The sequence below is a fragment of the Malus sylvestris genome, chromosome 16 (genome assembly GCF_916048215.2).
Source record: "Malus sylvestris chromosome 16, drMalSylv7.2, whole genome shotgun sequence".
Classification (NCBI taxonomy): Eukaryota; Viridiplantae; Streptophyta; class Magnoliopsida; order Rosales; family Rosaceae; genus Malus; species Malus sylvestris.
Window position 1 is genome coordinate 3,306,087 of NC_062275.1, and position 24,178 is coordinate 3,330,264.

Sequence of the window (24,178 nt, forward strand, 5' to 3'; positions counted from 1 at the left end):
TATTGTATCACGTTGTGTCGTCTATATACTCATTTACGTTTTACACATATAAATTTCAATCATTCCTGTAAATATAAAATCAACAGAATTTAGTTTTTTTTTTTTTTTTTGTGTAATATATGCATTTCAATATATGTATTTCAATCTAAGAAGAGGAGCTTGTACACGTTTTTTAATTGGGAACTTGAATGAAAATTTTTTAATACTGTTTATTTTAACGAAAAATCATATTTTTGAACTAAAAAGTCAATCCTGATACTATTCAATTTACCATTTATTTTGTATTTATCTTTAAAACTTAAAGTTTTCAATTTTTTTTCATTAGTTTTATTTTTTTAATTAGGATTAATTTGAGACTGGCAGGTGTTATTCTTGTCGCTTTACTGTATATCAAGACTTAATTAGAAGCAAATATAATAGAAGTTTAACACAATTATGTACCCGAATATTCTCTTGAAAAACCAAAGATCTTAACAGATCATCATTCCAATTTTCCGACGGAGCATGTGCTTAATCGATCAAATATATATCTACATTATATTATCGGTCGAATAATTCGATCACCTGTAAACTATATGTACTTTATTTCCGTTGGTCCAACACATATGGATGCTACCTCTTTCTGCCTAAAACACGTAATTAAGTATTCGTTTGAATATCCTTTTAAAATGATTGAAAATTTTAGAGAAAATATTTTTGGATTGTAAAAGCATTTAAAGTGCTTTCTACAAGAAGCACCAATTATGTGTTTCTTTCATGAAGCACTTTAAGTTTTTTTCTAAAATTTACTATCATTTTTAGTAAGAATTGTTTTCAAAAATATTTTCATCTAAAATGATTTTAATCATTTTAAAAATACATATAAACGATCTCTAAATTAGTGAGATGGTGATTCACGACCACCAACCAAACTGCTACATGGTGATTACAATTCCAACAAAATTAAATATATAAAAGTATGGCAACCTTTCAATGACGGTGACACCACCTAGAGACGAAGCCTTTTAGAGCAATTCCACCGGGGACCAAATGTCCCAGCCTCCAGTCCAAAAACCAAGCCAGGCCTCTGTCAATCAAGTCCACCCCAACAAACTGACTGGTACCCAGCCCGAGCTGGGCAAGAGCCCAGCCCAAAAGAGACTGAGACAGAAACCGGGGAAAAAGCTGGCGCGTGCACTTCACGCAGCCGTTTGGCGAGTGCCCGACAAGCTTTCAGACGCCGGGGCCCGCGTGCAGGCGCTGTCAGTCCCCCCCCCCGAGTTGCGACGTGGCTACCTCTCTGCCGTTGGATTTCCAACGGCTAGTTTTCTAGACCGTTGGATTTCCAACGGTAAAAAAATTTTAAATTTTACTTTTAAACTAGACCGTCGGATCAAAGATCAACGGTCCACGTTTTTTTCACAAAAAGTAAATTAAAAAAAAAAAAAAAGGGCCCAACGGTCAGAAATATGACCGTTGGCCACGTGGCAACTCCCTAGCTCTTGGATTTGAATATTTTTCAAATCCAACGGTCCAGATTAATTAACTATATTAAAATTCATTAAAAATTATTAAAAAATACAGAAAAATTATTAAAAAATACAGAAAATTTTAAAAAAATTACAGAAAATTTTGAAAAATGTTAATTTTTTTTCCTATAAATACCTAACCCTCATCTTCTACCTTTACACCACATTCCAATATTTTCTACACTTTCTATACTATCTACATTTCAATATTTTCTACACTTTAAGAGAAAAAAATGTCTTCGTGGAAGCTCATTGAAGATGTTACGTTGTGTGAATGTTGGGTTCACACTACTCATGATCCGATTACGGGTAATGAGATGGATAAGCGAGAGATGTGGAGTAAAATTACGAAAGCGTTTTGTGATGTACATGGAGAAAACGCCAGAACTAGTCAAGGTCTTCAAGGTCGTTGGAAAAAACTCAACGCATCATTTACTTGTTGGAAAAACGCCATCTCTCATGCTTCCGGTAACCTCCGTAGTGGGACAAGTTTAGCGGATCAGGTGACAATATTTTTATTTATTTATATGCATTCCACTCACATTAATATTTTGATTTATTTAATTTCGTATGTAATTTTTATCTTATTTCTTATGTAATTTTTATTTAATTTCTATGTAATTTTTATTTAATTTCTTATGTCATTTTTATTTAATTTCTTATGTCATTTTTATGTAATTTATATGCATTCCACCCGTATTAATATTTTGAATTTATTTATTTGTGTTACACCCGCATTTTTTAACACTCTGTTATCCCACTTTTTTATAGACACTACAAGCTCAAGCATTCTACAATTCAAAGAACGGGAACAAATCATTCAATAGATTGGAATGTTGGCAAATTGTCAAAGATTGCCCTAAATACAAAATTGTGGCAACTGGTCCAGAAGTTGTCATGCACGGTATGGGTCTACATAGTTCTCCAGAACCAGACATGGCCGAACAAGAAGCCGACACATTTCATGACACGGAAGGGACGGCTGAACAAGTGCCCGAGACCCAACCGACTCGTCAGTCCCTAAGGCCTCTAGGTAAAAAGGCGTCAAAGAAAAAAGGTAGTTCTTCCAAAAATGACTACACTAAATATATGGAGGAACTTGCTCGCCAAGGTGAACTAAACTTGGCACGAGAAAAGGCTAGAGATGAGGAAAAAGTTGCTGCTATGGCAGCAATATTAGCAGCTACTGAGGCCCGTGATGCGGCGGTTGAAAGACAAAGAGAAGTAGTTAATCGAGAGAACGAGCTGGTTAGAGAAGCACTTCATCGAGAAAATGAATTGCTTCGAGAAGAAAGGATGGCTCAAGCAGATCGTGACACTATGAGCAAGTCTCTAGTAGGACTGTCTCCGAATTCTAAATATTTTTGGACATCGGAAAAAAGAGATGCCATGCGTAGGAGGCGTGCAAGAGATGCGGAAACAAGTCAAGGGGGTTCTAGCTACACAAATCATGGCAACCAAGATCCTAGCACCACATATCCTAACTCGAGAGACTTTATTTAATTTCTTATGTATTTTTATGTATTTTCTTTCTTTTTTCTAGTAGAACTTTATTTAATTTCTTATGTTTTTTCTTTTTTTAGGTTTGAACTTTATTTAATTTCTTATGCAATTTTAATGTAATTATTTATTTAATTTCTTTTGTACTTTATTTAAACACATGAAATAAGATTACATAAACTCACCAAATAAATTTAAAAACAAAACACATTATATAGAATTACATAAACTCACCGAATAAACTTAAAAACAAAACACACTACATAGAATTACTTAAACTCACCAAATAAACTTAAAAACAAAACACACTACATAGAATTACTTAAACTTAAAAAAAATACAATTTATTCTTCAACCACAAGCCTCATTCTAATTATCTTCGCCTCCATGCAATCCCCACTGGTGCTCAATCAAGTCATTCTGGCGGGTTACGTGCCAGTATGGCTCTTGCACATTAGTGTACCGCTGAACGATCAATTCATTGTAACGTCCATCACGTTCCAACGGCTCGTGTTGCACTGGATCTTCGGTCCCATCATGAGCACAATAAATACGTGTTCTTGAGTTGTTCATCGGATCTGGCTCATATTCATCGACGGCATCATAATCATACTCATCTTCAACAATCATGTTATGGAGAATAATACACGTCATCATGATGGATCGAAGAGCCTCGACATCAAACATTCTAGCTGCAGCCCTGACAATCGCCCAACGAGCTTGCAGGATACCAAAACAACGCTCGACATCCTTCCTACACCCTTCTTGACATTTTGCAAAGTGTTTTTCCTTTTCAGTCTGTGGATGTGGCACTGTTTTGACAAATGTTGACCACCTTGGGTAAATGCCATCTGCAAGGTAGTATGATCCCTCGTATTGGGTACCATTAACCCAATATGTGCATCTCGGCGAGTTTCCTTGCAGCAGTTCGTCGAACACTGGGGATTGGGCAAGGACATTTAGGTCATTTTGAGCTCCTGGAACACCAAAAAAAGCATGCCAAATCCATGTATCAAATGAAGCCACCGCTTCCAAAATGATGCTTTTGGCTCCTTTTCTGTCGCCATATGCTCCTTGCCACGCACTTGGACAGTTTTTCCAAGTCCAGTGCATGCAGTCGATGCTTCCAATCATGCCAGGGAAGCCTCGCATCTCACCCTTCCTCAGAAGCCTTCGCATGTCCCTTGACGTGGGTGTCCGGAGGTACTCTTTGGTGTAGAGGGCTTCAATTGCAGAGCAAAACCGCATCAGGGACTCCAGAACAGTTGTTTTTCCCATCCTCGCGATCTCATCCACTTGATCTGCAGATGCTCCATATGCAAGCATTCGCAAGGATGCCGTAATTTTTTGCTCGGGAATAAGACCTAGAACATGAAAAGCATCCTCTTTTTGCACAAAGTATGAATCATGGTTGCAAATATCACTCATGATTTTGTTGAACAAATGTCGTTGCATTCTAAAACGCCGTCTAAAAACATGATCAGGGAATATGCTATTGGGAATAAAATAATCTTCCAATAGATTTTTACCTCGTTTTTCCCTTTTTCTATCGAGGTTTGCAACACGTCTTGGTTTGGCTATCTGACCCACGGCTTCCATGACACGGCGGGAATGTGAGGCCTTCTGCCTTCTATGGTGATCATCCTCATCCTCCTCCATGAAGAAAGCCTCATCTCCACCTCCACCTTCCTCGAGATTGGCCAATTCTGCCTGTTGTGCCAACAACCTTTGTTGTTGCTCTTGCAACTGCTTATACACCCTTCTTGAAGAAGACATTGTAATAAGAACTCAAGATTTGAAAATGATGAACAAGGATTCTGAGCTAAAAAGAAGGATTGAGCTTGGTGTGAGGATGGATGTAGGGATGTAGGGTTTATATGGACAAAAAAAGAAAGGATGAGGTTCTGGACAATGCCACTTGGCACTACGTGATTGGTTGAAAATCTTATCGAAATCTTGGCTAAATTATTGTAAACCGGAAGTGACACGTGGCGTGTCAGGATTGGTCGAGAATATTATCGAAAATCTATCCACAAAATAGTACGTTCGGATAATGACACGTGGCATGACGTGATTGGTTGAAAATCTTATCGAAATCTTGGCTAAATTATTGTACCATGGAAGTGACACGTGGCGTGTTGGGATTGGTTGAAAATAATATCGGAAATCTATTCACAAAATAGTACGTTCAGATAATGACACGTGGCGTGACGAGATTGGTTAAAAATCCTATCCGAAATTAAAACTATTTTATTTTTTTATTCTTTATTTTAAATGGGTTAAAAATCTTATCCGAAATAAACTTAAAAAAAAAACACACCAAATAAATGCGCTGGGTGCCAGCGCATTTTTTTAGGGGTGGAGATGCCTTGGCCTATTACTGTTCACTCCAGTCTATTACTGTTCATTTGAGTGGATAAATGCGCTGGGTGCTGGCGCAAAGTCCACAGGGGTGGAATTGCTCTTATGGGAAAGACTACACAATCTCAGCCACTCGTATAATGAAAATGCATACATTGAATAGGCATTTGACACCTATAATGGGCACGTGGAACCCAGCATTTCCTTTCCTTTCTTTTTTCCGTAAGGCACACCACCAAAGAAGATACCCCACAAAGAAAATAAAGCCAAGATAATTAAAAGTAAATGTATGTGGTTGGTTACTTGAATTTCTATGCATTTAAAGTTAAATTCAACGCCAAAGTGGACGATGATGATGCATAAGCAGCTTCATTAGTCTTAATTAATTGATTGGAATATTTTATCAGTCTTGGGGACGTCAACTCTCTGACCCTATAACGTTGAAGCATGTTTCAGATCGAAAATTGAATGAAGTTAAATATTCATTATTTAAATGGTTTTATTTTAAGAAAAATTAATGAAAATGATTTGAAAACTTTGAGTTTTAATGATAAAAATAAAATAAAAGGTAAAATGAATAATACCAGGATTGACTTTTTAGTGTAAAAATGTGATTTTTTGTTAAAATAAACAATACCGAAAATTTTTCGTTAAAATTATATTTATTTTACCCTTATTGAGATGGTAGTTACTTTGACATACGATATTAAGCATACCCGTTGGGTGGCCATGGCCAACAATTAAAATCTCGTGAGCAAGAAAGAATCCTCAAGGGAACATCTTCGACCAATCTAATAATATAGGACGAATTGGAGCTTATGGACCACAGCAGTTTTTGTATTCGAAATTTTCGAGTAAGCTAGCTAGCAGCAAAGAAGGAAAGGCCAATGCATACTTTCTATGTCTGGTGCTTCTAGTTTTGGAAATGGGATCGGAGTGACACTACTTTGAATTATATATCACTCCCGTTAGTGAACATTATCACCGCCTCAAGCACAAAGTAGTCTAATGGCCAAACCAAATGCAGGAACTGGACATAAATTTTAAGCTTCGATACAAGCAACATTTTCATTGACATCAAATCATATCATGTGATTATGGAAAATGGGAATGCGAATTTAAAGTAGGACCTGGTTTTGGTTCCCTTTGAAATAAAATATAGATTTATAAGTTTTTGAAATAAAATATAGATTTGTACTTTTGGTATAATATATATACCCTTAGATTATTACCTTTACCAAAGCTCAAGGAATATTAAAATACAGTAACAATAGTAATATGTACGACATAATTTGATAGCCAGATCTTTGTCAAGTTGTGATTTGAATTTAATACAAGAATAAGAGAGAAAAATAAACCGAATATAATTCATTTTTTGGTTTAAAGAAGTGTTTCGAACTCTGAATTTTTATTTTATTCTTATATCCACATGCATTAACAAAAAAAATTCATTCAACAACAAACAGTAGCCTTTTTTTTTTTTTCAAAAAACAACAAATAGTAGCTAAATGATATTCTTTTATCCTCAATTCACTAGGTGGCAAACAATTATTAAACGAGTGATAAATATGTATGGTATAAGATGATTGCACAATACAAGAACCTAACAAATGCCTTGCGAACACGTACACCAAGTAAACCAAATCAGGAAAGAAAACACTGTGTTAATTGAATACATGCATCACCCCTTGCTAACCTAGATTACTCAATCCAACTGAGTTGGTTGGGGTCTCTTTCTAGTAGAAGTCGAACTAATAAACAGCACTACTATTTCTTTTTTTTCTTTTTTTTTTTTTTCTTTTTTTTTATGCAGTGATCTGCTGCTTGCTTAATTCTCGTGCCTTCGATCACTTTATAAGGCTCGTCACATGTCTTGCTCTCTTGCATGTGATCCTCCTTCCTTCCCCTATTAATTCCTCTCTTCCCTGCCAAACATTTTCTCTACTCTGAGTCCTCTCCATTTACCTTCATCCATAACTCTCTCTCTCTCTCTGGGGTCGATCATCATAGTGCAACATTTTCTGAAATTATGATACCTCTTGGGCAGGAAACGAGCATGACAAACACTCCACCCAACATTCTACTCTCTAATCTGAACCGGCCCGATCAGAATGGTTTGGTTCATGCCGAACCCTCTGCTTCATCAAGGACTAATGTGAGCCCATGTTTGGGCGATGACATGACGGACCAGCCCCAACCAACCTCTCACAGAGCTTCCATTTTGCGCCAATCATTGCGCCCGGTAACACTCAAGGTAATTCAAAAAGAAAACATGACAAATTCGTATATTCAATAATTTGCGAGTAACGATTTTTTACCAAATAAGTTGGCACGTTATGTTACACGTAACATGCAAGTATTTAGGTAAAATGTTTGAGAAAAAGAACAAAAAAAGTAGTGGTACTATTATAGTAGTTAATATTTACGTAATTTGACATTTCGCTACAGTTTGAAGATGTCGGATACAGTATTAAGCTGCAAACACCAAAGGGAGGCTGTGTTGCTTCACATGAGGCAACACCAACACGCACTGTACTCAACGGAGTGAGTGGAATCGTTCGACCCGGTGAGCTACTCGCAATGTTGGGGCCATCCGGCAGCGGCAAGACCACTCTCTTGACCGCCCTGGGTGGCCGCTTGCCGAATAAAATCTCCGGCAAGATAACATACAATGGCCAAAATTTCTCAAGCTCCATGAAGCACAACACCGGCTTCGTGACGCAAGATGACGTCTTGTACCCTCACCTCACTGTTCTTGAGACCCTAACCTACACAGCCTTGCTAAGGCTGCCCAAGCAGCTCACGAAGGAAGAGAAAATAGAGCAAGCTGAGACGGTGATAATGGAGCTCGGGTTGAACCGGTGCCGTGATAGTATAATTGGTGGGCCTTTACTACGTGGCGTTTCAGGTGGTGAGCGAAAACGGGTCAGTATCGGGCAGGAGATGCTTGTCAACCCGAGCCTTTTGCTTTTGGATGAGCCCACTTCTGGGCTCGACTCCACCACAGCCCAGCGTATCATTGTCACGTTGCGGCAGTTGGCCCGTGGTGGGCGGACGGTGATCACCACCATCCATCAGCCGTCAAGCAGGCTGTATAGGATGTTTGATAAAGTGGTGGTGTTGTCGGACGGGTGCCCAATTTATAGCGGACATGCAGGTCGGGTCATGGATTATTTTGGGTCCATTGGATACGAGGCCGGGTTCAATTTCATCAACCCGGCTGATTTTATGCTTGATCTTGCTAACGGTACGAAATTTATTCTCTCATTATTAGCTTTGGTTTTTAGTTTCTAATATCACTATTTTAATTCTCTAGCAATTTTTAATTTCATTTGATAAACATGCATTTTTAATTATCTAAGAAAATTAGAGAATTTGACGTGTTATCAAAACAAAATTTTACTTTACGAATAGTAAATTTGATTGACGACATTTAATCGACATACCAGACGGTGAGAACAAAACATCACTCACCTTTAAAGATGTTCCTAATTTAGTACCTACTAGTCTTAGTACATGTCAACCTCACGACTCACCCACAAGTCACAAACTAAACATGATTATGCAAGTTTGTGGAGCTTTTAGCACTTAATCGTTCGGGTAAGAATCCATTTTTTTCACAACAATATTAGTGCGTTGAGTTAGTGGTCCACAAAGAAAAAGGCTTCATAGCACTGACGGCCCCGTGAATAGAATAGAAGGCAAAGGCAGACCACATCCCTTTTAGTCGATCGCACTTTGAAAGCCGAGAAAAATTGAAGGGAATCTCTCAACTCACCACTCATTCTCAGAGAAGGAGGGGGCTCAAATGGACATATGGACTTAGTTGCCAACCCTAAAGCCTAAGACCAAAATTAGGTTTCATACTTTTTAATCCCATCAAACACCAAAGACAATGCTACAACCTTAAGGCATAGAGAAGTACTTGCATGACAAGATATCCCCGGCCACGTGAAGTCTTCTGCCAATAATATAAGGATATGTGGTCATTGTTTTATTGGCAAGAAGTATGACCGTCACAGTAAACTTGTACCATACAAGTTGTTATCCTATGCATGAACAAACTTGTACAATCTGATTTGACCCTCATCCGAAAATTTTTGTTTTGCATCCTTTTCTTTTAATTCTAACAAATTAGTTACCACCTGAAATTGATGGGACGGTGGACTAATTACCATGGGTATTGGGTTGTGGATGAGGAAGAGAACTTACAAGCAACTTGAACTTCAAAGATATAGTGTTATCCCAAACCAATTACATTGACGTTCAAGTTGCATGTGAGTTTGATGAGACAAAATGAAACACAAAATGGACTTTATATCACCACTAACCATCAAGAAATATAAACATAGTGGGGTATACATTGTTTTCTTTGTCTGAAATTTAATTCTTTTTTCTAGGATGATTGGCATTAATAATTGTACTATGTTTCAGGTACCACAATTTTGACCATTTTAATTAAAATTTTCTTGGATTTTTTTTTACAAGCAGGTATACCACCTGATGCTAAACAAGATGAGCAAGTAGAGTATAGTGGCAGATTAGACCACCAAGAAGAGCAAAACACAACCAAGCAGTTCTTAATATCTTCCTATAAAATGAATCTATACCCTGCATTGAAGATAGAGATTCAGCAAACTCAGAAAGACACAGTTGTTTCTTCTTCAAGAACACCATCATCCAGAGGTAACTTTCAATAGAACAGTAACTCTCTCTAGCTAGGTGCTAAATCACTCTTTGATTTGAACTGTTTTTTAACTGGATTTTCAGCTGGAAATTCATTTGTGCTATGTATGTTATGTAGGTAGAGTAAATTATCAATGGACCACCAGCTGGTGGGAGGAATTTAGGGTTTTGCTGGAAAGGGGTTTAAAAGAGAGGAAGCATGAATCTTTCTCAGGCTTAAAGATTTTCCAAGTCATGTCAGTTTCAATTCTTTCCGGTCTTTTATGGTGGCATTCTGACATTTCACATATACAAGATCAGGTACTCTAATTTCCTCTCATCTCTGCTCGTATGGTAATAAATTCGTTTTCAGTTTTCAGTAACTAGTTTTCATTTTTTATTTCCTTTAAAATGAAATCTGATTTCAAAACCAGGCTAGTTTTGGACTTATATTAAAAAGCAATACTAATCAAGTAGCTTGAACAGGTGGGACTTCTTTTCTTCTTCTCCATATTTTGGGGTTTCTTCCCTCTATCCAACGCCATATTTTCATTCCCTATGGAAAGACCAATGCTGATAAAAGAACGTTCCTCGGGCATGTACCGTCTCTCATCCTATTACTTTGCGCGAACTGTCGGTGATTTGCCAATGGAGCTTGTGCTCCCAACAGTCTTTATAACGATAAGCTATTGGATGGGGGGTCTCAAGCCTTCACTGCTCACATTTGCACTAACCCTCTTCGTTGTTCTTTACAATGTGCTAGTCTCTCAAGGCCTAGGGCTAGCACTAGGAGCCATTCTAATGAATGTGAAGCAAGGCACAACTCTGGCTTCTGTGACAATGCTGGTGTTTTTACTTGTCGGTGGATATTACATTCAGCACATTCCGCCCTTCATAGCTTGGTTGAAGTACGCTTCCTTCAGCCACTACTGCTACAAGCTTCTCGTGGGAGTGCAGTACTCGGCACATGAGGTTTATGAGTGTGAGATGGGGATGCATTGTAGGGTGATTGACTTTCCTGGTATTAAGTGTGTAGGTCTTGATAATATGTGGATAGATGTGGCTGCATTGGCTGTGATGATGGTGGGATATAGGTTTTTGGCTTATGTGGCATTGAGGATGGGGCAACCTCACTGACTTCCTTGAATCTTGACGATGATAGATCAGAAACTGACATGCAGCGTTGCAGCTAGAGAATTTGATGACGTACGTTCGGATCTCCAATTCTATCGAATAATTGAAGGTTTTGAATTGATATTGTGAACCAAGACTTCATGCATGCTGGATGGAGAAATTGTAATTAATTGTATTCCTTCACAGGGAAATTGATATGATGTTAATGTTATTAATTGTTAGGTTTTTTTATAAAAAAAAATTGAAATTAAATTTGCTGATAACATGCCTCATTCCATTAGAATGTGAAACAACGGAACTGTTAAATAACTAGAGAGAATTTCAGTATGTGACAGTGACATGTCTTTGTAAAATTTTCAGTCAAAACTATCCGTCTCTTCTTAATTTCCTAACTCCCATGCCCTTGCCCTCAATGTTATTGCCAAAGTTCTAACTTATGATCCTAATCCATGCTCAAAAATAGCAAAGGGTGAAAATTTGAAAATGTGAATAAATTAGACGATTTACTAGTAAAGATCCATCAAATGAAGCTGGTGAGATAAAAAAACAAAGGTATGAAAGGGTCCGAATCAAAACTTTCTCAACCCCACAAATATACGTCTTCATTATCCGGAGCTCAGTTGCTAAAACTTGCAGGCTGTATACCAGTTTTTCTGGGGGCTGCAACATGGATTTACTTGAACCGGCTTGGACTTGTTTTGGTGAAGTAACCAAGCAAATCATGTTTTAGCAACTGATCAAATTTCAGAAGTAGTTACCTAAATGCAACAGACAGTTCTGCAGTGCTGCAAATGGTGTTCTGGTAAAACGTTGCATTTCCTGAGCTGGCTGGCTTTTACTTGCTTTAATACAGTAAAAAGTTCTGCAATATTTTCTTCAATGCTGAAAAATTGAAATTGTAAGTTGATTATCAAAGTACGCAATGAACTAACTGAATCTATTAAACAAGAAATACGGAATTGCCAAGAAGGCTACATGAGTTAAAGAGGTTACATCTTGACTAAGTTGTTTCCATAGAGTTACAAAGTATATATGGAAAATTAACCTAATCCTAATAAGCAAGGAAGCGAAACCATTATACTAATGGGTTAGGCCCAAAAAACCAAACATTAAAATAAACCTAAATACTATATAATATTTTACAACACACAATTATTGGATTGCAATTTATATCAAAATTTCAAATGAGACGCAATCATGCATGTAGAGGAGTGCTAAAACGCTATAATCGGATGTTTTAGGGGAAAATTTAGTGCAGCATTTGGAATAATAAGAAAATCTGTTAGGCCACATGCATGGATTGATGCCTACATGATTTCTTTACAGAAAGTGGATGTACTTCTCAGTAGGTTTAAGCAAACCGAAATCAACTAGCTAACGATGTGCGCACTCGAATACGTATCCAATGATGTCATTTTAGATATGTCTCGATTAAGCATCCGATTCAGCACCATCTCCCAACAGGCCACCAGTCCATTTTTATTCCCTTTGCTCATGTGTTCACATCTCTGTACACCTTATATCTGCTTCTGTAGGATTCTAATTCCGTGTTACAATTACGAACTTCAACTATAAATTGGTTGAATCGTAGTAGAGCCAACACTTGAGTCCAGACGGGAAGCAAATACTTTATAAGATTAACAAAATCGAAATGGCATCACTCAAGGTCGAGAAACCTGTTGGCACTCAACCCTCTGCCGGGCAGGCCAAGAAAGAGCCTGCACCGAAAGCTAGTGGTTCCACGCCCAAAGCTCCGGCCTCCAAACCTGCCTCTAAGAAGGCTGAGACAAAGCCTAGGGAAACTAGGAAGAAGGTAAGCATGCCTAAATACACCCATACAATTTCATACTTATGCGGCAGTAAAATATGTGCTTATTAAAATCTTAATTTTTTTGTGACGGATTTATCAGACAACAGGAAGCAAGCCTGCAGCCAAGAATTAGACTAAAGCAACGGCGTGAGGCGAGGAGTGCATGAAGATTCTAAATCACTGTGGTCTTCCATAGTTCATATATTCTGATAATACTATGTATCTCCTTTTAGGCTTGGCCTAATAAATAAAAGATACCGTTATTTTAGAGGAACTTTTGCTTGGTATTTGCTTAAACTAGTAAGAAATATTAATTTGTAAACACATGAGGCCTTCAGAAAGGCGTTCGTAAATCTGAATCATGGATTACACAACAAGAAGGCAAGAATTTGAAGATTCTGAGAAAGTTCAAGTGTTTAATCATATGAAAAATAATCGATAGGTTCTGTGTATGTGCACGTTTTCACCATCCGGAACCTCCATAGAGAACCTGTCGTTTCCTTTCTAATATTACAGTGTTTTAAGTTAATTTAAACAACTTTGACCACAAAAAGGAGGAAAGGAAAACATATCAAGAACTCAAGTTTCTTGGTAAATAAGGTTTGATAATGTTATAAAAAAAAATGATAATTCATAAGAAAAATGCTCATGTTGAAAGCAAAACATTAAACCTTGATCTATTATGAAATAACGCTAAACCTGAACCGAAAAAAGAAATAATGCTAAAGAGAGAATCTGATAAAAGTGAAATAGATAGAAGACTTATAAGATTATGGGGCGTTAAATTTGCGAACTTGATGCATCAGATGATCAGACAATACGAGAGACTGCAAATTGCAATGCTCTATAAGTTGTACTGCAAACATGCAACCAAGCTGGATTGTTCCGTTTCTAGTTGGCTAAAGATCATCTGCGCACATACCGGCCTGTTCTCTGATAAAATCAAATACATATATGCAACCCCATAAGTTACAAGATCAATGCAAAAAAAAAAAAAAAAAAACAGGAAAGAAGAATAACAAGGACCTTCTTCATTCATAGCCAGTTAAGAGTCAAAGAAGAAAGACATAACTAACACCATTTCAGAAGGACTTAACTAACTCCATTTCTACAAATCATACAAAATGATCTTTTCTCATGAAAAATGAACTTAAGATAGTTTAAAAATAAGCATGTATCTCAGCTCGGCCCTTACAGAATATCGGATAATACTGTCACCATCGCCCACATTTACAATTTAAAACTTAGGCGTAGCCAAGTTGGCTAGGACAGTGTGCCCCCTTTGCACCCACAATTCGAATTCCCTTCCTCATCCTTCAGATTAGATTAAAATATTGCCGAATAATGTATATTACTCTTTCGACATGGTTGTACATATAATGTCACATTCACAGACATGCACAGACAGCAGTACAGAGCAAAACCCACATCAGTTTTTCTATTTTGCCGGTGGATGTGATTTTTGAGCCCGAAGACTGGTCTTCAACATTTGGTTATCTGAATGTTCGGATATTTAAGTGCACATAATTTCATAGTCTCATGGATCGCACTAGGAGCAATGGAACGCGGTAGTTTTCGTGATTTTCTAGCGTATTTTTCACTCCCAAATCCACTTCCATTGTATAATGAAATTGTTAGGATAAAATTGGCTATTCCTAAACAAAACGCCTGAGTATGTAATCTTAGACTAGTGTTTGTTTTCAGTTGTAATTGATTTAGTCTAAGTTTGTGTCACGTGCTCTCGATCACAAAATGGCAAGCGTTTTCAAAGACATCTACTCAGGTAAATTTGGCATGCATATTCATATAGTCTAAGTTTGCATTCAATGGGCCATTAAATTTGGCATGCATATTCATAAAGAAAAATTTAGTTTTGTTCATTGGTTTTTCATTGTGCTTCAATTGAAATCAATTATGAAAATATGCCTTGTGATTTTCATAACTGGTTGATTTTCAAAATCATTTCATTTCATACATTCTGCATGATCGCGTTAGTATCTGCAAAGTTCGAGGAGAAGATGATTGACGGCCGCGTTAGTGTCGTGCTATTTTCACTTGAATGCTGAGAAGATATCGAGTAGCAAAGCGCGGAGACAAAACTGCCTACTAGTATGTGTGTCTAGTTGATGAGTTTTGTAAGTCTTTATGTACTCATTTCTCTTAGTGTTTGTCCTGGTTTGGGAGCCCGAGGATTTTCCCAGTGGTGGATTTTGCCTCGTTAAATCCTACATCATGTGTGCACTTTTTATTTATCGTTTTAATTTCATATGAGTATGATAGTTTGATATGTGATATGAATGTGGATTTAATTTGAGAACTGAAAATTGAATTGGATTTTTAAATTGGAACCTATTCACCCCCTCTAGGTTAAACTAGTACCCATCCTAGAACTTTCAGAAATTCCAGAAGACCCCAAAAGTCTAAGAATCACAAACTTATTTCCGAAAAGAAGCGTATAATTATGTTCGTGATCGCATGTTATTCGTTTAAAACGTCATTCACCCATTTGGCGAAATTTGATGTCTCTCATAATTTCAGTATATATAATCAAGCAATAAGTAAGCAAAAGCATCTGATGCCAACACAGCCTTCAAGTGCCAGCTCTCAGCCATTTTTTCCAGTACCAGTTATTCCATTCTTTTAAAAACACCACTATCCCTTCGCCACCTTGTATCATAACTTGTTATTCTAATTCCTTTTTTACGGTGGTGAACCGCAGTTATAAAAAGGGGAGGTTCAGAAGCAGCCTATAGTCATAATCGCGCAATAAATTTTTCGTATCTTTGAGAAACCAGAATTTAGAGAAGTATGGCATCCATGAAGGCTAAAGTGCAACTCGGCAGCCAACTGTCCGGACAGGGCAAGAAAGAACCTGCAGTTGCCAAGGCTGGTGATGGCGGAGCCAAAGCACCGGCATCTAAGGCCGCCCCAAAGAAAGCTGCAGCCGCACCGAAGGCTCCCGCACCCAAGAAGGTATATACACAAGTTATCAGTTATTTTCACAAACACCGTGGCTTCATATTCTCGCATTTCAGTCACCTCCTTGCCTCGTTAATTTGGTTTCACTAACTGATGACTGATGATAACTGACAGGGTAAAGACGGCAAAGCTGCAGCAAAGAAGTGACCAAAGCATACAGAAAAAGAGAACGATTTCTTTTCGTTTTCTCATGGTAACTTTGATCTAATCCATGTAAAGCCATCCCAATGAAATAAAAACTCACGTTTAGCTATAGACTACTGGTCTTGTCTATAAACTATTTCACTTCAAATCACAAAATATGATTTGCTAATTAATACTTTGGTATGAACAATAACAAGGGCAAGAAAATATTTGATGTGAGACATGAGAATAGGGTAAACTTTAAGGTTGCACAAAAAATAAGGGGTAAAAACTTCACCTGTCATTAACGATTATGTACAAAATGGATACAGTCGATCACAAAGAAACTCAAGGGAGAGTTGATAAATGAGACAAAAATTGGCTAGAATGGGCTGACACGGTGAGCCAACTTCAACATGCACTCAGGTACAAGGCGCCTTCTTGGAGGAGCCACTGCATCTTTGGCAAGAGCCTCTGAATCACCTTCATGAATGATAGCTACTAAATCTTCAAACATATCGTCTCTACCACCACGCATTGGATCCTGGATAAACACATCCACCGAATATGTTTAATATACGAGACTCTTCTCTTTTTTAGTGTGTTTTTTCCTTCTTGGGGAGAGGGTTTTACGGAACAGGCAAATCAGAAAAGAAGTGTCTTTAATGCTCCTTTACCTGAAGAAACAAATCCGTGTGAGTCTTCCCTTCATAAAGAATCGATCTAGCTGTCACTCCAAGTCTCTGAAGAGTTTCTGCAAAACTCTTGCTGCACAGAGAACATGGTTGTCAAAGCCTGTGAGCATAGGAACCATATTCTGAATAGTATGTTTTCCATTCTAATATACTATTAAGCGATATTAAACTTAAATACTGAACTATAAGAATTTAATTTAATTCTGAAGAGCCAGCTATACAGATTCGCACTATTTCTATTGGAATCAAATAATTCATTTCAGGGGAAATGTATACCTGGCATCTGATGGTATTGAGTAATCTGCAGTACCATGAAATAAAATAATAGGAGGTAGGAGAGAAACAGCATTTCTAACGTTTGGGTCCTGAATCATGAGTTCTGGAGAGAAACGTTGCAATGATTGTTCTCCTTCCATTATGCTGTGAGAGGTTTTGGAGTCATAAAAATTTAATGCAATTCGGGATAAAAATATGAAACTACAAGAGTATATATGTATGATCAACTTCCTCGGAGAGCAAGAAGGTCCTTACCCTAAAAAGATTGAACGGTATAGACCTCTGTGGTGGAAGTGATCCACTAAGTTAAGCAAATTGTATCTGTTTGAGCATGTCAGAATGAGAAGACTAAGTGAACACAGAAACATCACAACCAACAAAAATACATAAAAGAGAACAGCAGGTGAATTCAGCAAAATCGGATCGTGGATAATGCCTCTCACATTGATAACTTAAAATCAATAATTATTCATTTTAATCAAAACATTTGTCACCTATAACTTTAATAACTATAATCATCTTAGACTGTCATTACCCTCCAGACAGACCAAAGTAAGCCTTTATCTGGGAGACACTCCAAGAAGAGCTCTCTCCTTCGCCCGCCTCCTTAATTGCCTGGTCAATGAGGGTGCAGGCACCAATATGTGCACCAGCAGACTGTCCCATCAGATAAACCCTGCACAAACATAGCATTAGCTACTAGAATTGCCTCCACGACAGAAAAAATGATACAAAAATAAGAACATATTTTATTACCTATTCGGGTCGCCTCCATAATCAGCAATATGATTGCACACAAATGAGATGCCTTGAGAAGCATCCTTTACCATGTCACTGATAGTACCCTGAGGGAAATTTCTGCATGAAGATGCCATGTCAACTAGTTTTTTACCGAGACGCTCAAATCTCCATATATTTAGAAAGGAACTTCAGCAGAACAGAGTTTCATTTAGACACATGATATCAGTTATTTGTAGTATGTGTGCTTGCTTGAAGTTTATATTCACCTATAATCTATACACGCCACTATGATGTCTCTTTCTGATAACTGTTGTCCCAAAAGAGAACCCCATGCTTTGTAACTGCATTAGCAAAAACGTGTTAAGAATAGATAAGCAGTAATCTATTGTGAAAAGAAGGCAACTAAGACCATATTTGAACAAACAAACAAAAAATATGACATTGAATCTACAATTCAGGCATAAGGAACAACAGAACTCAGAAAAGTAAACTCTCAGCTCCACTGCTTCAGATTGACATTCCGAAAACCAACAGAAATGTAAACTGCCAAGGAGCAACATCACTCACCCAATAATCCAGGCTCCACCAGTTACAAATGCAATGACTGGCTTCGGCCCATCACTATTTTTGGGTAGATACAGATCTAGCCTGCAGAACAAAACTTCAGGCATTAATGCTGCAACACAAATGAATATTGTCCCAAAAACATACAAAAAACTTTATGATATTCGTATCCTACCTATTTCTTGGTTGATCACCATAAACTATACCTCTGCGAACCTGACGGGAGAAGAAATAATAATAGCCAACTTCAAAAAGAAGGGTGGGTTAGTCATGCTTCCCTGAGTCCTCTATGTCACGGTCATGATAATGCCTACAAATTTAATGTACGAAACGGACCCTAAAAAACATGTACAATGTCTAAAAGGTATGCAAGAGGTCAAGCATATATGTACGAAAGTAACAAACCTTGAATAAAACCTGGCATAAGTAAAAATGAATAGCAACCAAGGGCAAGAAATCTTGTAATCCATCTGTAGCCTACCCTGAATAAAAATATACGATCAGGAAGCATCCAACCACACGGATAAGTTTTATAAAGAATATCGAAGAAACAGTACAATACATATATATAGTTGAAATTCCAAATACCATGTAACACAACAAATCGTCTTTCGTTCTACAAAATACAAAACAGAAGTGACTTCTGAAACCAAATCTTCTCTCTTTCTAATGTGAAATGTTTAGGACGAAATTTTTTATAGGTTGTCCCATTTAAGTATTTCCAAGTTTCCAACCAGTTTACACTCTTTCCATTTTGCACGATTTAGGTTGTCTCTTTGTTACAACCTTATCAACGTTCTTCCAACACTCATTAGTGTTGTTCTTATGTGAGCGTAATCGTTAGACGGTCGAGTTTCCCTAGTTACATGAACGTAAAAAGACTCTATCTGATGTCCCAATTTTCCAATCAATAATTCCAGTATTAGTTTTCATCTAAATTTCCCCCAAAATATAATTCCTTAATTAAAATTTTATCTTCTGAAGATTTTCATCTCAACCCAACACCTTTAATCCAATTTCATGGGAGATCCACCTTTAATCCAATTTTCCAATCAATAATTCCAGTATTAGTTTACCAGGTCACTTCAAAAGACACCATTTTTACAGCTCTAACTAATTTGGGACTAAAATTTAAGTCCCTTGAATTCCAATCCAAATGACAATATGGGTACTCAAAAACATCCAAAAACAGTTAAATCATCAAATCCAAACACAAGAAAGCGGAGAAATTTTGAATACCCAAGATATTTTAACAGCTTCAAACTCAACCGGGTGACCAAGAACGTCTCGGCAGCAGCGTGCTGCACATCGCCGGCCAAGGTGTGGCGGCTGCCCTCATCGGAGTGGGAAGAAAGGGAGCTGTCGCTGGCGCTCCGGCGCCGCCGCTGCTGGTGATTGTTGGGAGCGGCAGCGGAAGTGTTGGTGTAGCTGGAGACCCTGGGGAGGAGTTGGTTCACAGGCGTGTTCTTTTCTTCATCCTCGAAATTCGAGCACAACAGAAGCCGGGTTGACGGGTCGTCCTGTGCTTCTTTGAGTAGCGATTTCTGTGGAGGAGGGTGATACGTTATGGGCAGAATCTGTTGGGATGGCATTTTCTAGAGAGAGAAATTGTTTCTAGAGAGAGAATATATGGCAGCAAATATTGATGAGCTATGTGAATAACCGTAACAACTGACTGTTTGCTTTTCTGGGTTTTAATTGGGAAGTGTGGAAATCTGGGGAATTGTCGGATATGGAGATCCAAGAGGAAATGGGAGAGAAGTGTTAAAATCTGCAGAGTCTTCAGTCGGTTGGTACGCAGAAGCAAACCAGAGGGGAGAGAGGGAGCAAGTTGGGGTTGTGCAGGCCAGTTGTGTGTTGCCACGTGGGTTGCTGTTATATTCTGAATAGCAACTAAGAAAAGAGATCTTCTTCGGATTTATTTATGCAGCCGACGTCCACGAATTTATGCAGCCGACGTCCACGGATCAAATAATCTGGGATTTTTTTATATTTCAAATAACAACTAGAATGATATTTACTAATTGGGTTGCAGATGACATTTTGTTGTAACGGCGGAAAATCATACTTATGTATTCTAATGTAAATTCGATTTTCACTAATCCACCTTCCTAAAAGATCAACAATTTAATTCTCTAACGCTATCGTTTATAAAAATATATTTATTTAGTCATATAGGGGTTTCTCACTTTCAATTGGATAATTACCCTGTTTAATTGGGCTGGTCTAAGTGATGGGATTTGTCTTCATTGTCTCTAATAGTAATATATCTTGTGAAGGTTCATGGGTCTGGAATTGCAGACCAGATGTTTGTTTGTGGACCCGAATGAGTTGAAGCGTTTTTAGACTCATCTTAATTCATTTATCATATTTTCTCATCGTGCCGCAGCGATGTTGGCACGCCCCTTTTACCCATTAATTTGCATTCGTCATTGAATATCTAAGTAAATTTTCTCCAAAATCACAGAAGAAGTGTTGCAGGAAATGTAGAAAGCTAAACGATGAGTCCCGGATGTCAACCAGCCAAATAGCATGTCATATTATTGCACACAAATCCTAAGGCCTCGTTTATTATTCAGTACTACTCAAACTAGACTAACTTCAGAAACTAAGCTTGAGTGGATTGTCGTGGACTCATTAGAATTAGATTAATGAAGCGTTTGGTTGCCAAATATATCAACCTTGTCCTGAATGGAAATTGTTGGCCTTTTGAGGCCCTTGAGCTTGAGTGCAAGCAAACTAGATGTAGGGTTTTCACTTTTTACCTTTCGTTTTCATATCTTTAAATATTTTAATTTGACTCCAACTAACCTCAAACAATGTTCAAATCCTAAATTGAAATTGAAAAAAAAAAAAAACGCCTAAGCTCTCTTGTAGATGCTTAGGCGCTAAGTTATTACTCGCTGCCTGATTAGCGTTTAACGTACTATTTTTAGAACCTTGATCTCAAACATGCATACTCTTAAGCCAGAAAGAAGATTAGTTGACCACTGGTTTTTCTTTGATTGAAAAATGATAACCATCTTCAATCCTCCCTTAATCATGTTAAATTTTTCCCAAGAGAGAAAAAAAGTGATGGAAGTGCTAGTAGTTCAACCGAGGACAAGATACCATTCAGGATGTGATCAAATTTGGATTTTCTAATCGATATTTAATTAGTCCAGTGGATGCTTAGTCTGTGTACCACTAATTATGTTGATTAAATTAGGATTTTATTGGTGCGTATATGTTCTGGTTCTTTCTTGTTAGCCGCATAGAGGTTCATGCATCCTAAGTAACTAATCTTGATGCTGGGCCCTTTCGATAATGGGCACGTCGAATTTGATTAGGCACGTAATTGATCACAGAAATTAAGCCATTGCTCCTGTCAACACCATTTTCGCAGTGTACTTTAAATATGGCCACGTGAAATTAATATTTTACTCTAATTATAACTTGTGGCCTTTCTTTTGTTAATGTATCTTAGAAGTGGAAGTTGTTAGGGAATTACATGGTGGTAAGTAAGAGGTTGAAAATATTTCTGTGAGTCATTCCGGCCCCTGAAATGATGGACATGAACTGCCATTGTAAAGCCACTAGATGATTCTTTTTTTTGAAAAAAAAAAGCATGTTATCCATCCTTATTATAACACATTTGAATGTTACATCACACGTTCCCCGTTCTTATAAAAAATTATTTCTCATGTAAGTGGGATTTTCCCATCACATATAAGTATATCTATTAATTGCACGTGGACATAAACGTTAATTATATATATCTCTCAAATTACTAAGTTAGTATGGAGACATAAAGGGCCAAAGAGATTAGACTTTAGTTGATCAGATCATGATTAATTAAGCTGAACCATATACCAAACTGCAACTACTAATTAAAATGCAAAATGTGGCAGTACTACAAGTTAATATTTCGATTGTGCAGATCCATTTGTCTGATGAACCGTGCACGTAGAAAAAATTAAAGGGTGCATGCGCATGCAAATATCCGTAAGAAAACGAAATTATAATACGGGCGCTTATCCAAATTCCAGTGGTGGCAGAACTAATAGATGGAAATTGACCAAACTATAAAGTTTAGAAAAAGCACATGACCATAAAAAAAATGTTTAGAAGCGTGATTTAAGTTTTTAGGTTCATTAACTAAACTAATATATGTACTTAAATATATATTATGAGTAGTGGCGGAGTCAACATAAAGTTATTGGCTGTTCATGATCCCAATAATTTTATAACCATAATATATTTAATATAATATTTGTTTACGGTTCATATACAAAACTTCGACAAATTGAAAGAAAAAAAGAGTCAAAAACAATAAATTACAACCTGCAACTTCTTTTGTGCAACCTTATGCATAGTTATTTAGCTTTTCTTCTTTCTTTCTTTTGTCTCTCTTCTACTATTTCTTGTGTGCAACCCTATGATCTGCCATAACTGTTAGATAAAATGCTTCACTTGACAGGCCTTGGCAAAAATTGACATAACGTGGCATAACTCGCCAGGTACCCACAAAATGCTCGACGAAATGATCCAATGCAATTTTTGTTTGGCCGAAATTATAATCTCATTGTTATAAAATTCTGGCTTTGCCATTGATTATGAGTCAGATGTCCAAAAGAAAAAAACCCAATCATAAAAAATTGATTTACAGAAGAAAAAAAAAACTTAGGAACTCCAATATTAATGTACATTCACCAAACAAGCTAATAAAATGAAAATTGATATACTATTGGATTGAATGGAAGAGAATACAATGAGCTTTGCGTGACATATATAACCCTAATTAATCCCCTACCCTTTCGTACCAGATAGCTTTGTTCATCTCAACCCAAGTAGCCGGAAGCTTCTAATTCCTAATTATTTGATATTTAATTCTCTTAGGGAGAGCTTTACTTCAGAATAAGGGACCATATATATTTAATAGTCATACATATCACATATGCATTTTCTTGAAAAAGAAGCATTAGTATGCATTTTCTTGAAAAAGAAGCATTAGTCATATATACTCCCTTATTGAAGAAGCCGTCTCTTATCTGGTACTCGATCTATGCAGCCACTCATAATATCCATGTCGTCGAATTATACTAGGTATAAAAAAGTATAAACTGCCTATGGGGTCGAAATTAAATATAACGCACGATTAATTTCCTGCTTTCAGAATATTATTATGATGGCTGGAAGGAATTGACATGCGTAGTGTAGCATATTTTAAATAATATTCATGAAACTGTACATGGAAACATAATTCATGTGAAATTTCTAGTTTTTACCATTTATCTGCCCTGTTAAATTTGTCTCACTTTTTTTTTTTTTTTTTTTTTTTTTGCTTCTAATTTTGTGATGTTGCTCAATTTGTTTTGCAGGTTTAGACCTTTATGTTCAGTTTTAGAGGGGTTAGGTTTCATGTCCCTCCCCCCTCACTATTTCCTTGTATCTTTCGTTTTTAGAGGGGTAAGGTTTATGTCCCCCTTTATTTTTCGTGTATTTTTTTTCCCTTGTAATATGAGGAGTTAGGTTTATAACCCTAATTATGTGTAACTTATATTTCATTATAAAAAAATTAAAAAAAACCAAAACAAAATTCTCTTATACCATCGAAGTTTTCTTAAAAAAATGAGCAACAATGTTAATCTTCATATATTATGCTTTCAGGCCAAAGTAAAAATCTTAAATCTTCATGAAAATCTTAAAAATGATTCTGATTCTCAGACCCATATTGTTGTAAATCTTAGGACATGTACTGATTATTGTTATTTTCTTTTCCTGTCTCCTGATTCTCTTCATATTTTGCATTTGAAATTTTTGTTGACAAGACACATACCGGC

General features: G+C 37.0%; 4 protein-coding genes and 2 long non-coding RNA genes across 8 annotated transcripts; 4 read left to right on the forward strand and 2 right to left on the reverse strand.

Moving 5' to 3' along the window:
• Positions 1–1,010: 1,010 nt before the first annotated feature.
• LOC126607791 (uncharacterized) lies at positions 1,011–2,905 on the forward strand. Its single transcript, XM_050275514.1, has 3 exons — positions 1,011–2,011; positions 2,280–2,756; positions 2,891–2,905. Exons 1-3 carry the CDS (start codon positions 1,742–1,744, stop codon positions 2,903–2,905), a joined length of 762 nt encoding a protein of 253 aa, XP_050131471.1. The 5' UTR covers positions 1,011–1,741.
• Positions 2,906–3,174: 269 nt separating this feature from the next.
• On the reverse strand, positions 3,175–4,888 carry LOC126607496 (uncharacterized). Its single transcript, XM_050275110.1, has 2 exons — positions 4,538–4,888; positions 3,175–4,372 (listed from the first exon to the last, which is right to left on the reverse strand). Exons 1-2 carry the CDS (start codon positions 4,782–4,784, stop codon positions 3,378–3,380), a joined length of 1,242 nt encoding a protein of 413 aa, XP_050131067.1. The 5' UTR covers positions 4,785–4,888; the 3' UTR covers positions 3,175–3,377.
• A 2,344-nt stretch (positions 4,889–7,232) lies between these two features.
• LOC126607493 (ABC transporter G family member 21-like) lies at positions 7,233–11,431 on the forward strand. Its single transcript, XM_050275104.1, has 5 exons — positions 7,233–7,623; positions 7,818–8,616; positions 9,861–10,055; positions 10,174–10,355; positions 10,521–11,431. Exons 1-5 carry the CDS (start codon positions 7,399–7,401, stop codon positions 11,169–11,171), a joined length of 2,052 nt encoding a protein of 683 aa, XP_050131061.1. The 5' UTR covers positions 7,233–7,398; the 3' UTR covers positions 11,172–11,431.
• A 1,204-nt stretch (positions 11,432–12,635) lies between these two features.
• On the forward strand, positions 12,636–13,252 carry LOC126607506 (uncharacterized). The gene is made up of 2 exons (XR_007617645.1): positions 12,636–12,981; positions 13,079–13,252. It is a non-coding gene; the product is annotated as an uncharacterized LOC126607506 (long non-coding RNA).
• A 2,277-nt stretch (positions 13,253–15,529) lies between these two features.
• On the forward strand, positions 15,530–16,212 carry LOC126607507 (uncharacterized). The gene is made up of 2 exons (XR_007617646.1): positions 15,530–15,951; positions 16,072–16,212. It is a non-coding gene; the product is annotated as an uncharacterized LOC126607507 (long non-coding RNA).
• Positions 16,213–16,359: 147 nt separating this feature from the next.
• On the reverse strand, positions 16,360–20,274 carry LOC126607495 (probable isoprenylcysteine alpha-carbonyl methylesterase ICMEL1). 3 transcript variants are annotated; one of them, XM_050275108.1, is made up of 11 exons: positions 19,596–20,268; positions 18,762–18,838; positions 18,532–18,601; positions 18,360–18,440; positions 18,059–18,133; positions 17,808–17,978; positions 17,587–17,727; positions 17,307–17,372; positions 17,052–17,195; positions 16,758–16,848; positions 16,360–16,624 (listed from the first exon to the last, which is right to left on the reverse strand). In XM_050275108.1, the coding sequence occupies exons 1-11, from the start codon at positions 19,946–19,948 to the stop codon at positions 16,463–16,465; spliced, it is 1,431 nt and encodes a 476-aa protein (XP_050131065.1). In that variant the 5' UTR covers positions 19,949–20,268; the 3' UTR covers positions 16,360–16,462. The 3 variants fall into 3 exon arrangements, 2 of the variants coding, with proteins under 2 accessions (XP_050131065.1, XP_050131066.1); XM_050275109.1 differs by having other exon boundaries at positions 17,808–17,909; positions 19,596–20,262; XR_007617644.1 differs by having other exon boundaries at positions 16,567–16,624; positions 16,758–16,875; positions 19,596–20,274.
• Positions 20,275–24,178: the final 3,904 nt, after the last annotated feature.